Here is a 12,715-nt window from a genome sequence, read left to right on the forward strand (position 1 = left end):
CTACAAGGACCGTGAAGGGCAGAGGAATTCTTCCTCCCCAACATAAAACAAATAGAGAAAATGAAGATTATTCCACAGCAAGGAATGTCATACATTTTAGATTGACAGTATAAAGAAAGCCATTCGAGGCAGGGGTTCATTTTTACCACACTGCGTGTCCTACGCTGACTTTTAAAAAAATAAAAGCACATTTTAAAACCAGAATACATTTCTTTTCATTTCCTCAAAGTGGTGGTCATTGATCTGCATTGATATTTAAGAGGAAATGCCATTGAATTCAGGAGCAATCTATTTAACCTGCATGGTATTCAAAAATTGCTGGAAAGGCTTAGCTCTTGTACATCGTGCCAGTGACCTTGCTAAGTAGGTATGTTAAATGCTCACATGTATAATTTTCTGCAGGCATTTTTGGTAAAAACATCCTTTCTTCTTTTTTCATGTCTTCCAGCAAACCTCATTATCCTTCTTGTGACCCTGTAGGCCTCTCATTTTCTTTTGGCTCATTTGCAAGTTTTAAAATATTAACTGCATCTCCTGCTTCAGGAAAGGTTGCCTGGCTACTACTTTCCATATTTAGAGTGTGAGTTCTTTTACTTTGCCATTGCTCCCTTATTCTCATTTGGAAGCCTAAGGGGATATGTATTAATTCTGAATAATGTCGAAACTAAATTAAAAGGTCAAAAGATGTCAGTCACCATGAAATTGGGGGAAAGAGGCTATTAGACATAGGATACCAGCTTTTTTTTTTTTTTTTAGGATTTTATTTATTTGACACAGAGAGAGAGAGCACAAGGAGGAGGAGCAACAGAGGGAAAGGGAGAAGCAGACTCCCTGCTGAGCAGAGAGCCCCATCCCAGGACCTGAGCCGAAGCAGACGCTTAACCGACTGGACCACCCAGGCACCCCTAGGATACCAATTTTTAAGTAACAAAGTAAGAGTGAGGAAGGAAGGAAGTAAAGAATAGTAAACAAGAGCAAGAATGCTCAAGGGACAGGCTATCAGCTTCATTTCTCAGCTTTCAAAATTATCTAGGAAAGGAAAACTATATAATGGTGAAAATTTGCGGTCAATACTGAGGCCTATCAGATAATGAAATGCTGAAAAATGATGGCTTCAAAAAAAATTTATTCAGTAACTTTTTAAAAAAAATTCTCTAGTAAATTCCAGGCATTATGCTCCACTAGGTAGGAGGTTAACACTGCATAAAACAAAACCCCTGGGGACCTTGAACTATGATATGAATGAACACAGAAAGTCATTTGCCTGCTTTAGCATTTCTCAAAGTGAGCCTCCACTGTGTTAGGAGGGATTGCAGTGGGACTTCTCAGAGCCTTTAATATGTTAATGAATATTGGGAATCATTTCTAAGAATGGGCTGTGTATTGTGCAGGGGCTCACAAATTTATTTGAAGATACTATCCTGGTTTTGTTTTTTGCTTTGCAGTTGTGTGTCTGTTTTTGGAGGAATAGTCTGTGAGCTTGTAAGACTAGTATAGCCTGGAACACACTGGAAAATGCTAACAAGAAAAAATAGAGACATATTTGGACTTTAAAGAATTTTAGAAATCTCTTCATCAAATATTTACTAAGTGCTTAAATCACTGAGAAATGGTATGAGGCCCCATACCAGGCAGTTCTAAAATTGTGCCTTTCCATAGTTGCTAATAACCAAAAAGTGGAACAACCCAAGTGTCTATCAACTGACAAGTGGTATATCCACATCATCAAATATTATTCAGCCATAAAAAGGAATGAAGTACTGATACATGCTGGATTAACCCTGAAAATGCTATGCCAAGTGAAAGAAATCAGACATATAAGGCCACATATTATATAATTCCATTTATACAAAATGTCCACAATAGGTAAATCTACAGAGACAGAAAGCAGATAGTGGTTTCCCAAGACTGGGGAAGAGGAGAGTGAGGTGTGTTTGCTAATGGATATGGGTTTTTTTCTCAGGAATGTGGAGAATGTTCTAGAATTAGTGATGATGGTTGAACAACCTTGTGAATATACTAAAAGGCACTGCATTTTGCGCTTTAAAAGGGTGATTTTTATAGTATCTGAATTTTATTTCAATTAAAAAAAGCTGGGACCCCCCATACCAAAATGTTACCCTTTCCATATTACAAGAATCAAGAATAACATGAGCTTTTCTTGTCAACAATTATATTTAATGAAGATACTAGCTGTTATTTACAGAAGATATACATACATACAATTCCTACACATTAAATGTAGCCTAATTGTGAAAAGAGGAAAAAATGTACTCCAAAATTACATACTAAATAAAATAAATAAAAAGTAATCATTTGGCACAATATCTATTATTATAGCAAATAAATAACTCTATACCATTGATTGAGTGAACTATTTACAATCTATTTGAAAGTGCAAAACAATTGCTGAAAATTAAGATATTTGTAATAACATTTAAGTCCAGAAAATATGTGGTTTTTTTAAATCAGTAATAATAATTAGCCAATAGTAAAGGTTTTTAATGCCCAGGAAAATATTTTAATTTTGAAAAATGTTTTGTGCATATTGTGCTCTTTTGAAATGTTCTTTCTTTTTTTTATTTTAACGCTGGCAATTTTTAGAACCTTGGAGTTTCTTAGTGGAATTCTTTTGTATGTAATCCTGACTTGTAAGTTTAAAAAAGTTACATTGTAAACATAAATATTATTCTAGATATCATTCAGAAATTACAGACCAGTCCTCCCTAAATTACATAAACAGCCATAATGTTTTATAGTTGTGTGGTGGGGTTTAACTCCTTCAGAGGTAAGACTATGAAGATGCTAGAATACAGCTTATGATTTGGATTTACATGATTCTTCAACACCTTCCAACCCCATGCTCCAAATCAAGGTGTTGAGATTAAAAACTGTGAAACTAGACCACCACAGACGTAGTCACATAAACCCTATTTGTAGCATATCTCCCCCTGCCAATTCTCTGACAAGAACCATCAGGGACTTGCTATGTCTCTTGACAATGGTATTCCCACCAAGCTCTTCATGTGGGACTTAATTTATGTTTCAGCAAAGAGGATGGCACAATTGGAAATAAAATAGGGTGACCACAAATTGGAGGGTCCTAAGCTAGAGTGTGAACGTTTTATGCAAGTCAAAGAATTTCTTCTCTTGTCAGGACGCTGGTAAGCTGCAGCCCTGAGATGTCTCAGGCTGCATGTCTGCTTGTGTTGTAGAATTTTCTAGTGACAAGACAGTCAGTAGTAGCGTAAATGGCATTTTTGAAAAACTGTGGACTGGAGGCAAACCATTGTTCTGGGCACTTTAAATGTCTATGGTCGACGAGGCTCTAATCTGTGTGACATCTGTGATAAAGTTCTCTGGTTGTCAATCACATTTAATTGCCGTACATAACTCCGGACATCCTGATGGTTCTTATTAGCTTGTGCTGCATCGGGATCTGTTGAAGGAGAAAAGAGCAAATTGGCATTGCGTAATATATGCATGTAAGATACAGCTCTGTTTCCTCCCATTACTTATTACATTTATCATGGATTCCAAGTTTCCATTCCAACCTTTCAACATACCATATTCATTGAAATATATGTCCATCTCCTCTCTCTCACCCTTTCCTTTCCTGGAATCACCTATTTGATCATTTTCCTTCATACTGCATGTTGTAAAAAAAAAAAAAAAAATGGCACCAAATAAAAGTGAGAGCATCACTTGATGGCTATACATCGGTTATACATTAAAATTGCTTCCTCTTTCCGTTCCACCTGTGTCTCACACTCAGCTCTCTGCCCCCTTTGATACAGGATGAGGGCTGATGGCAAAAAGACAGTTTTCATAAGCCCCTAGCAAAAGCGCTGAACACCCTGGCGGAACTGAAACAAGCCAGTGAGATTAGCAAGTCCCACTCTCCTCATTACTTGAGTCTGGTATACAGCACTCCTGCACCCACGTGTGGGTTTTGAGGCTGCGCACGTGGGCTGAAATCACAAGGTCCATTAGACCTTTGATTCCCTAATTCGACCTGTTCTGAAATTCCAGTTACTGTTTTTTCTCATCCACTCCCCCTCCCCCACGTGAGCCGGGGAGCTCGGAAGTTAACAGCTTTCTCTAAAACCAGGCTGAAAGGAGCATCAGGGGCTCAGAGTCTTCCGCAGAGAATCCACGTGAAGGAGGAAAGCCAAATCTGACAGTGGGGAACTGGAACCACGGCTCCCTTTGGAAGGGACTCCTCAGCTCCCCCGTGCCGGGGCCACGTGGCCATCAGCACCCCCCGGAGTTGCCTGATCTTCCTACTTTTCTAGAGAAATGAGTGATCTGGATTTCTTTTCCTAGGAAATCTCTTCATTTCATAATGGTGTCATTATTTCCAGAAAGAGGGGGGAAGATGCTCTGGTTAGACCCAGCACCTGTGCTGTGGGCCCCGGACCACCTCTGCCCCACAGATGGATCAGCAGCACGGGGCTGTCATCTAGAAAGACACTGGGAGTGGCCAAGCTGGAGTCTAGCCTCCCGGCCAGGGTTCTTCCCCTTCTAACCCACTGCCTTCTGCAGTCCATCTGCTCTGCTTAGATCCACACATCACTCGCAGAGATAGTTGGAATGCCATCTGCATCAGGGGTGGAGGGTAGGGGTGCAGGTCTGAACACAGAAAAGCAGAGCAAAGTTACAAAGGCCCCTACTCACTCTAAGAAAAAACTCATCAGTATAATTATCACATATAAATAATACCACAGTGTTTAATTCCTCGCTTTTCCCTGGCAGTGTACTCTCCATGTACAATATACTGTAATTACATTGTACATATTCCCACAATGTTTACGAATCTATTCCTATAGTTTTATCTATAGACTGTTGACTTCAGCGCCGAGCAGCTGCTGTTTACCAGCAGTTCCTGATAACTTCAACCAATGCAGTGGGCATCTTACGGAGAGCTATGTAATTCCCCACCCCACCCCCACTGACTTCTCTAGGAGATGGAGGAGAATGTAGGATGTACTTCCCAAGAGGCTTGTGGAACAAAACATAGTCTACAGCAGCTCTTCTGCTCTTAGAGCCCGCTGAGAACCTTCTCAAGGCTACAAACCCTCGCAGGCACAAAAACTTTGTGTTTAATTTCAGGACCTTCCTGGACCTCCTGAAGGGCCCTGGATTCATGGGTCTTGTTGTAGACTGACATCACCTAGATTTTCTCATATTCACTTATATAACGGCTTGAAGACCATGTCTTTACACAGACCGTAAATTACTAGGTGAAGAGATGTGAGACACTCTAATTCTTCTAGAATCCACAGAGCGATAGTTGCTGGTATACAAGACTATTCTCACTTTGGAAGGAAGAGGAAGCATGACCACTTGAATAAGAATTTTAAAGGTCTACTTGTTCTCCAAGTTAAGATTATTCTTCCTAGGTTTTTTCCTCCCTTTTACATTAACAAATGAACATTTAGCAGGTCTGGCATCCTGTGTTAGCAAACCCTCACTTTGGGCCAGTCCTGGGCTAGGAAGAGTAAAGATAGCTCAGATTCGTAAGCTGAGAAACTTCTAGTCTCTTAGAACAAGGTTTACTTGATTGGGGGGGGGGGGGGGAGTTAAGCCCCACAGTCACGTCCATCTCAAATTATCGCGTTGGCTTAATAAGCCAAATGACTTCAAGTGACTCATACAATGAATTTAGCAAAGAACTTTATAGGGGCGGCCTTCTGACTCCCAGCCCAGCTGGAGGGACCCGAAGCTCCGCCCCACCCCAAGTCCCAGCCCAGGAGATGGTAGCTCTGGTCTGGCAGGATGATCTGGTGCTGTGATGCAACTTAATCCCCACCAGTTCAAGATTGCTATTTATTAGTAGTAATAGTTTTATATTAAAGCACTGTATGGTAACAGTTACAGTGCTGTATGTTTAGATTTAGGAGGAACATCTTAAATTCACCTGGGAATACTAGAAATGTAATAATGAATTCCTGCTATGGGGCCTTTTGAAAACAAGTTATACACATGAATGCGTTCTTGCAACACCCCAAGAGACAATAAATAATATCTTTCCTGGTTTATAAACGACAGAGCTGAGTCATCAGAAATTGATGTGAATTTCTCAACATCAAGCAGTGAGTCATAAACAGAGTTGGTTTGAGGCGGGATTTGTTGGCAATGGTGTCTTAGCCGTCTCTAGCCACACCAGAAAAAGCACATTTATTCTCTTTAAGTTCATTCATAAAACAATATTCCTAGGGTTAGTTTCTGGTTTTACAACTAGAAAATCCTTCAACGCAAGGCCCCTATCCCATGGGCATTCATGGTCTGAAGTGTCCCTGACACGATCAGATATTGTCCAGACTTCTAGAATGTCTCCATAGCCTCATTAAAAAGGACTCGATCACCCAGATCAAGATTATGGGACACAGCAGCATTTAACTTACTGAAGGCTTGGCTCCTGCAGTATCTCACTGTTCTGGCAGTATTTGCAATCATGCGCTAGAAAGAATAAAGAAAAAAAGAAGTGAAATACAGGGAAGGTTAGCGTATAATCCATAAAAGAAAACAAGCCATTATCTATCGTGGGAATACCTGGGACCATGAAAAAAAGCCTGTTCTGAGACACTGATTATCTGGAGGCCACTGGCTGATGGAGAACCGGTTTAATGACTTGAAAGAGGGACCTACAGTCCCATAAGCAAGGTGCTTCCCACAGGAGGAATCCTCACGGCATAATTCTCGTCCAGCATAATTCTCGTCCAGCTGTTCGCTTGTGCCTCTGACATAAACATCAGCCTGTTGCTTCTGAGACTTACCCCTCAGGCCTAGTTTTCACCATCCCTTCCCAAGGTTGTGGTGAACTTTTGTCAGAGAATTTGTAACTATCCAAGATGGGGAAAAGGGCTAGTTTTTCTTCCTCCCAGTAAACAGGACTCTGTAAGGAGGTATTAGATTCTACTGACTAAATGCAATCAGACTATCCTACCTACACGTTTCAATAAACACTGTGCATCACCGACCCTTCTAACCTGCCAGCAGGAAGTGTGTGCTTTTTTTTTTTTTTTAAAGGATTTTATTTATTTATTTGAAAGACAGAGATCACAAGTAGGCGGAGGCAGGCAGAGAGAGAGAGAGAGGCAGAAGCAGGCTCCCCGCTGAGCAGAGAGCCCGACTCGGGGCTCGATCCCAGGACCCTGCGATCATGACCTGAGCCGAAGGCAGGGGCTTAACCCACTGAGCCACCCAGGTGCCCCAGAAGTGTGTGCTTTAATGTTAATCTTCATTATTTGATTTCCTCCCTCCTTCCTTCCTTTTTTTTCCCCTTTCTTATCGTCACACTACCACGTGCACATTTTAGAAAATGGGAAAATGCAGAAAATGTTAAGAGCAAAGTAAAAATCACTTAGGATATCACTTCATTTATATTTTGGTAAATTCTTTTAATGCTTTAAAATAAATATGTAAAAGCATCTATCTCAGAAAACTTAAGTCATAGTGTACATACATCTTTCTGTTTTGATAGAAATTTTTGCATTGTGACTGTTTTCCATGCCACGTGCATTTTAAAACATTAAAAAAATGAGTTGGTATTCGATCTTATGAGCAGATCATAATTTATGTAACCTTTGTTCATTTTGTCATTAAGTGATCCTCTTAGTTTCTTGATGTTTTGGTTGCCATAAAGACTTAGAAGCGAATTTTTTTACACTACACTCAACTTAGTTTAAGACAAAAGAAAAGAGGAGGAAAAAATAGGAAAGGCAGATACATGAGGAAAAACATCGGTGAGACCCACGCACCATTTCTCAGCCAGGATGTACATTTCTCGCTCAGGATATTTTAACGGTAGCTGGGACCCCCAGGCTCTGTGTATTGTCTCAGGACACCTTTGCTGTTCAGACTCTAAAGGGGGTCCCGCAGAGATGGTGGATTAATTCTAACACTAGCAGAAAATTGATAAGGCTCCAGCCAGGAAAAGAGATTTTCTTATCTCTGAGTAGCTATGTAATTCCAGTCTTTGCTTTCGTCTCTCATGGACCCTTGGCTTGCCAAAGTATAGAAAATGACTTGGAGAAAGCTTCTCTAGTGGTAAAAACAAACAAACAAGCAAAACCCCCAGCTTGTTTGGCAGGAAAAGAAATTCACAGAAGAGTCGAAGCTTCCAAAGGACGTACATGTGAACACTTAGCATTCTAAGTGTTCTGCTGAATACAACTGCTCTGAGGACTCTGGGAACATTACGTGCCATGTGTCTGCACTGGATAATTTCTCATACACAAAGAGGCAATTGGAAAAGTTGGAACTTCATTTTCATAAAGGGCCCTAGAAACCAGCGTGTCCGTTGATCAGCACGAGAAATACATTACAAATACCTCTAAGAAAACGTAACATACAATGTATAATTAGCCTCTGATATATGGAGCCCTGAAATAAACAGGAACCATGATAATTTCCCTGCTAATTTACTTTAAGTTGTTTTTTCACTTCTCTCGGCTTTGCATCCGAAGGGCACAAGTATATCCTGCGTAGAATTATTGTAATTCTTCAGATATTGAATGGAGTGTAATTACCGAAAACCCTGGGAAATGCTGCCAGTGTGCCCCTCTGAAGAATAATAAAACAATTAGCAGGGGTCAGAAACCTCTTCCTATACCATTTTGCAGGGAGTAATTGTTCTGCTTTTTAGTTTCGAAAGCTAAAACATTTCATTCTGACTTTGGTTTTAGACTACTCTTTACAGCTATACTCTGAGGCTTCATCTTTTTTAGCTCATTATGCGGTTTAAAATGTGAGAACAATTGTTTAAATCAGTAGTTTCCAGCTCTGGAGTTCATTCTACCTTTCTAAATCTTTGATTAATTTTAACAATGGTTTTAATTTTGATGTATCCTTTTTAATTGTCCTCAAAGGTAACTTCAGTTTAAGTTTGAAATCCAAATCTGGCTTTTGCGTTGAGGACTGTGGTTTTCTTTTGTGAGGTCTGCATGGTCACGCTGCCCCCCGTAAACCCTGGCAATGGTGCAAAAAGCGTGCGTGAACCCCACTGGCATCCCAGGGGACGCACGCCTGCAGAAGGCTTTCGCAAGGCTGGAGAAGGGTTAGCTGGACACTAACTCCACCCACTTTTGCACCCACGGACACCTGCGGTAAGCTGCTAACCACTGCACCTACAAGCCCCCCCCCCCCCCCCGAACTCCGTGAAAGAGGCTTCAGAGGTCCCCTTCTTCAGGTGTCTGCAAGGTGCATAATCCCTTTCCTTTCAGAGCCTGCCTAGCAACACCAGCTTCCGGCTGTTTGGAGCCATCCACTGAGAGCGACTCATTCCTGCCGGGACAGCCTCCTTCATTTTTATACATCTCTTGACTATTAGAAATTTCTTTACCATTGTGAGTCAAAGCTGGTCTCCCTTTGCTTTTCACCTACTGATCCTAGTTGTGAGCTCTGGAGCCACAACAAACACATTTAGTTCCTCCGGTTCTTTTTGTTTTGTTTTGTTTTTTAAAGAAGCAGACTCCCTACTGAGTTGCGAGCCCTATGTGGGACTGCCAGGATCCTAGGATCATGACCTGAGTTCAAGGCAGAAGCTTAACCACCTGAGCCACCCAGGCGCCCCGTTTAGTTCTTCCTTATTAGGACAGTTCTTCAAACACTTAAAGACAGCCATTGTGGACATCTCCTCACCCCTCTGCCCCTAGGTCTATTCTGATTTGGTCTAAACATTCCCAATTTCTTTAACAATTTTCAGTTTAACAATTTGACAGTTGTGGGTCTCTTTTTTTTAAATTAATTTATTTATTTTAATAAACATATAATGTATTTTTATCCCCAGGGGTACAGGTCTGTGAATCGCCAGGTTTACACCTTTCACAGCACTCATCAAGTTGTGGGTCTCTTTAGGGCAGCCTCTAGCATCGTGCCCTAGATTAAGCAAATCAGAGAGCAGAAGAATGATTATCTTCCTTCCCTGGTCTGGATGAGGCTACACATCTGAGTCCACAAGGTAAAAAAAAGTCACATTGCTGGCATCTGCCGAACTACTAGCAAATTAAACCTCGAGCCTGTTTCATGAGCTGCTGTTTGGACCCAGCTTCCCTCTCTGTTGCCGTGCACTTGCTTTCTTGGACCAAAGTGGAGGATTCTGCATTTATCTAGTTAAGAGTCTTTCAGTCCTTCAGGGACTTAAGCCTTACATGTTGTTTTTGACGGCAGACAGCCATGTATTTGCCCGTGTTCTCAGTTAAGGTTGGCAGAAATGAACTTTAAAGAGACACAGGCTTTGTTATCCGACGGCCGCAGCAGGGATGAAGCCAAAGATTACACCCTAGGTTTCACGATCATGCCGGAGCCGGTTGGCCTGCCTGGAGCAGGCCAGGCAGCTTTGCAATGGGGCCGGGCCAGTGAGAAAATACTCGATTACTCCAAGGCAAAGCTTCTCATCTTTTTTCCCCATCTCAGCAAACCTGAGGTTTATGACACACGCCCTTTAGCAACAGGCTTATGAGAATAGCAGTTTGTAAGGCGGGGGCCAAGCAAGGAGAATTCGCTCCTTTAGAAGGCACTCTGAGCTAGTGTAGTGGGGGCAGTATGAATCCCACTCTCCACACCGGACTGGACTTCCATGGGCTCCCCCCACCCTCTGCTGGGAATCACCACCTTAGATTCTGCTCCCGCTCGGGCCCTCTCACCAAGAAAGCAGTCCACAGTCAGAACTGTGGAAAAGGTTTTAAATTGCACACAGCCACCGTTTTTCCGGAGACCCCGTCTTGGTCTAGGTCTTTGGGGTTTATTTGCACAAATTAATATGTTCACGCAGTTCTTCACCCACGAGGCTGGGAGACGGGCCCAAAGGAAGGCTGACACATCTCCCTCTGGACATGAACCCGCAGAGGGAAGCTCAGGAAGGAAAAGCAGGTGGCAAGTGAAGGACTCTGTACCTACCCTCATGTGTTTCGTTAGCTGAAAACTGAGCAACTCGGAAGCAAATGTCCTTCTTGGGGGCCAGGCTTACAGACAAAGAGGCTGTCCAAGGAAGGGGCTGTCTGCGGCCCAGCCTGGCACAGGCAAGAGGCCTTGAGGCTACGGTCCCAAGCACAAATTTCCCTCCAGCTGCGTAAGTTAATCCCCCTTGAACCCGATGAAGGGTTGGAGGGGCTTCATCTCAGGCTGGGCCCTTGGGACTGGGCCTCCCTGTTTACCTTTCTGGCAGCTCCCAGCCCACAGGAGTGGGCTGGCCAACTTACACCTTCACGCCTGTCCAGATAAGTCGAGAGTCAAGCAGGCCTTCACAGCTGTCTCCAGCTTCTCTGGCCACCTCTGTCCAGGCCCTTAGCTCTCCTGTCCCTGAAGAGGAGCAGACTTTCACGTCTCTTTTCAAGTTCAGACCAGCAGGCCCTGCAGGCAATGCCATCTTGCCCTGTTACACTTTCTCGACCTCCCTCCCACACACAGACAGCTTCCAGAACAGCCTCCCTCTTCTGAGGCCAGGCTGCCTCTCTGCTCTGAGGCCTTTGAGAAGCCGCTCCTGGACTTCAGGCCTCTTCTAAATGCCTACCCTGAGCAGATTTTGTCTTTCCTTCTCTTCCCCTTAGATCTTTGCCAACCGTGTTCTTCCTGTTTCCCACACTGCCTCTTCTTTTCTTATTTCTGCCCCTACTGATTTGACTCTGCCTCCATCTGTGTGTTATCAAATAAAGAATCTCCATCAGCTATTCCTTGCCGAGCATGTGTAAAACCACACCTACATCACCTGGTTATTTTACTCGGATCCTCATGTATTTAGGACAGGAGTTTTTTTCCACAAGATCTAGAAATATAGATAGTCTCTCACATGCAAAGATCATGCCCACGAGAGCAACCGAGTAGAATTAAGTGCACAGTAAGGACCAGAAGTAGAAGACAAAAAGGCCCAGGAGCTCAGCCAGCCTCAGCGGTGTGCATCACAGAGGAAGAACCCTGAGCCCCGTCCCCTGGCTATGGATCTTTCTATCCAAGAGGTATGTGACATACAGACATACACATGAAATGTGCATGATGCTCGTGATATATTGTACATCTCCCAGCCACAGGACCTCGTGGCTCAGGTGCCTGTCCAGGCACATGCAGAGTATTGTGCATCTCTGCATTCAGGAAAGGACAATGAAGGGTGGACACAGCACCACAGAGAGCAGGGAAGAAGAAGAATGTCCAGGCTGGAACAGAAGGCTAAGGGAGTCATCTTGCAGAAACTGTCAATAATGCAAAATGCCTGGGACATTCTGCTTAATCAAATTTTCTAATAAAGTAGAAAACACTTCTGGATAAAATCTTTGTTCTACAAAGTCCTTTTTTTTTTTTTTTAAGATTTTAATTTATTTATTTGAGAGGGAGAGAGAGAGAGAGAGCAAGAGTGCAAGAGTAGAGGGAAGGAGAAACAGGCTCCCCACTGAGCAGGGAGCCTGATGCAGGACTCGATCCCAGGACCTTGGGATCATGATCTGAGGTGAAGGCAGATGCTTCACCAGCTGAGCCACCCAGGTCACCTTATATAAAATCCTTTAAAAATGCTTCAGAAGAAAACAAATGCTTCAGTATATTGTCCTATCTCACTAGGTCCAACACTGAAATAGGACGGGGTTATTCTTTTATTCAACAAATACTTCTTGCACGTTTACAATGTGCCAGACACCTTTTTGGGAGCTGGAGAAATATCAGTGAACAAAACAGATAAATACCTGTTCCAGGACACTTACATTCTAATGAGGAAGACAGACAA

General features: G+C 42.7%; 1 protein-coding gene across 1 annotated transcript in view; it reads right to left on the reverse strand.

Moving 5' to 3' along the window:
- Nucleotides 1-2,152: 2,152 nt before the first annotated feature.
- RAPGEF4 (Rap guanine nucleotide exchange factor 4) overlaps nt 2,153-12,715 on the reverse strand; it is a 235,901-nt gene continuing 225,338 nt past the window's right edge. Inside the window, exons 29-30 of the mRNA XM_080798411.1 lie at nt 6,408-6,462; nt 2,153-3,439 (exon numbers count right to left, since the gene is read on the reverse strand). Of these exons, the coding sequence (XP_080654537.1) occupies nt 3,312-3,439; nt 6,408-6,462 (183 nt within the window). The 3' untranslated portion in view covers nt 2,153-3,311. The remainder of the gene's footprint in view (nt 3,440-6,407; nt 6,463-12,715) is intronic.

This window comes from Martes martes (assembly GCF_963455335.1).
Source record: "Martes martes genome assembly, chromosome: 3".
NCBI classification, from domain to species: Eukaryota; Metazoa; Chordata; class Mammalia; order Carnivora; family Mustelidae; genus Martes; species Martes martes.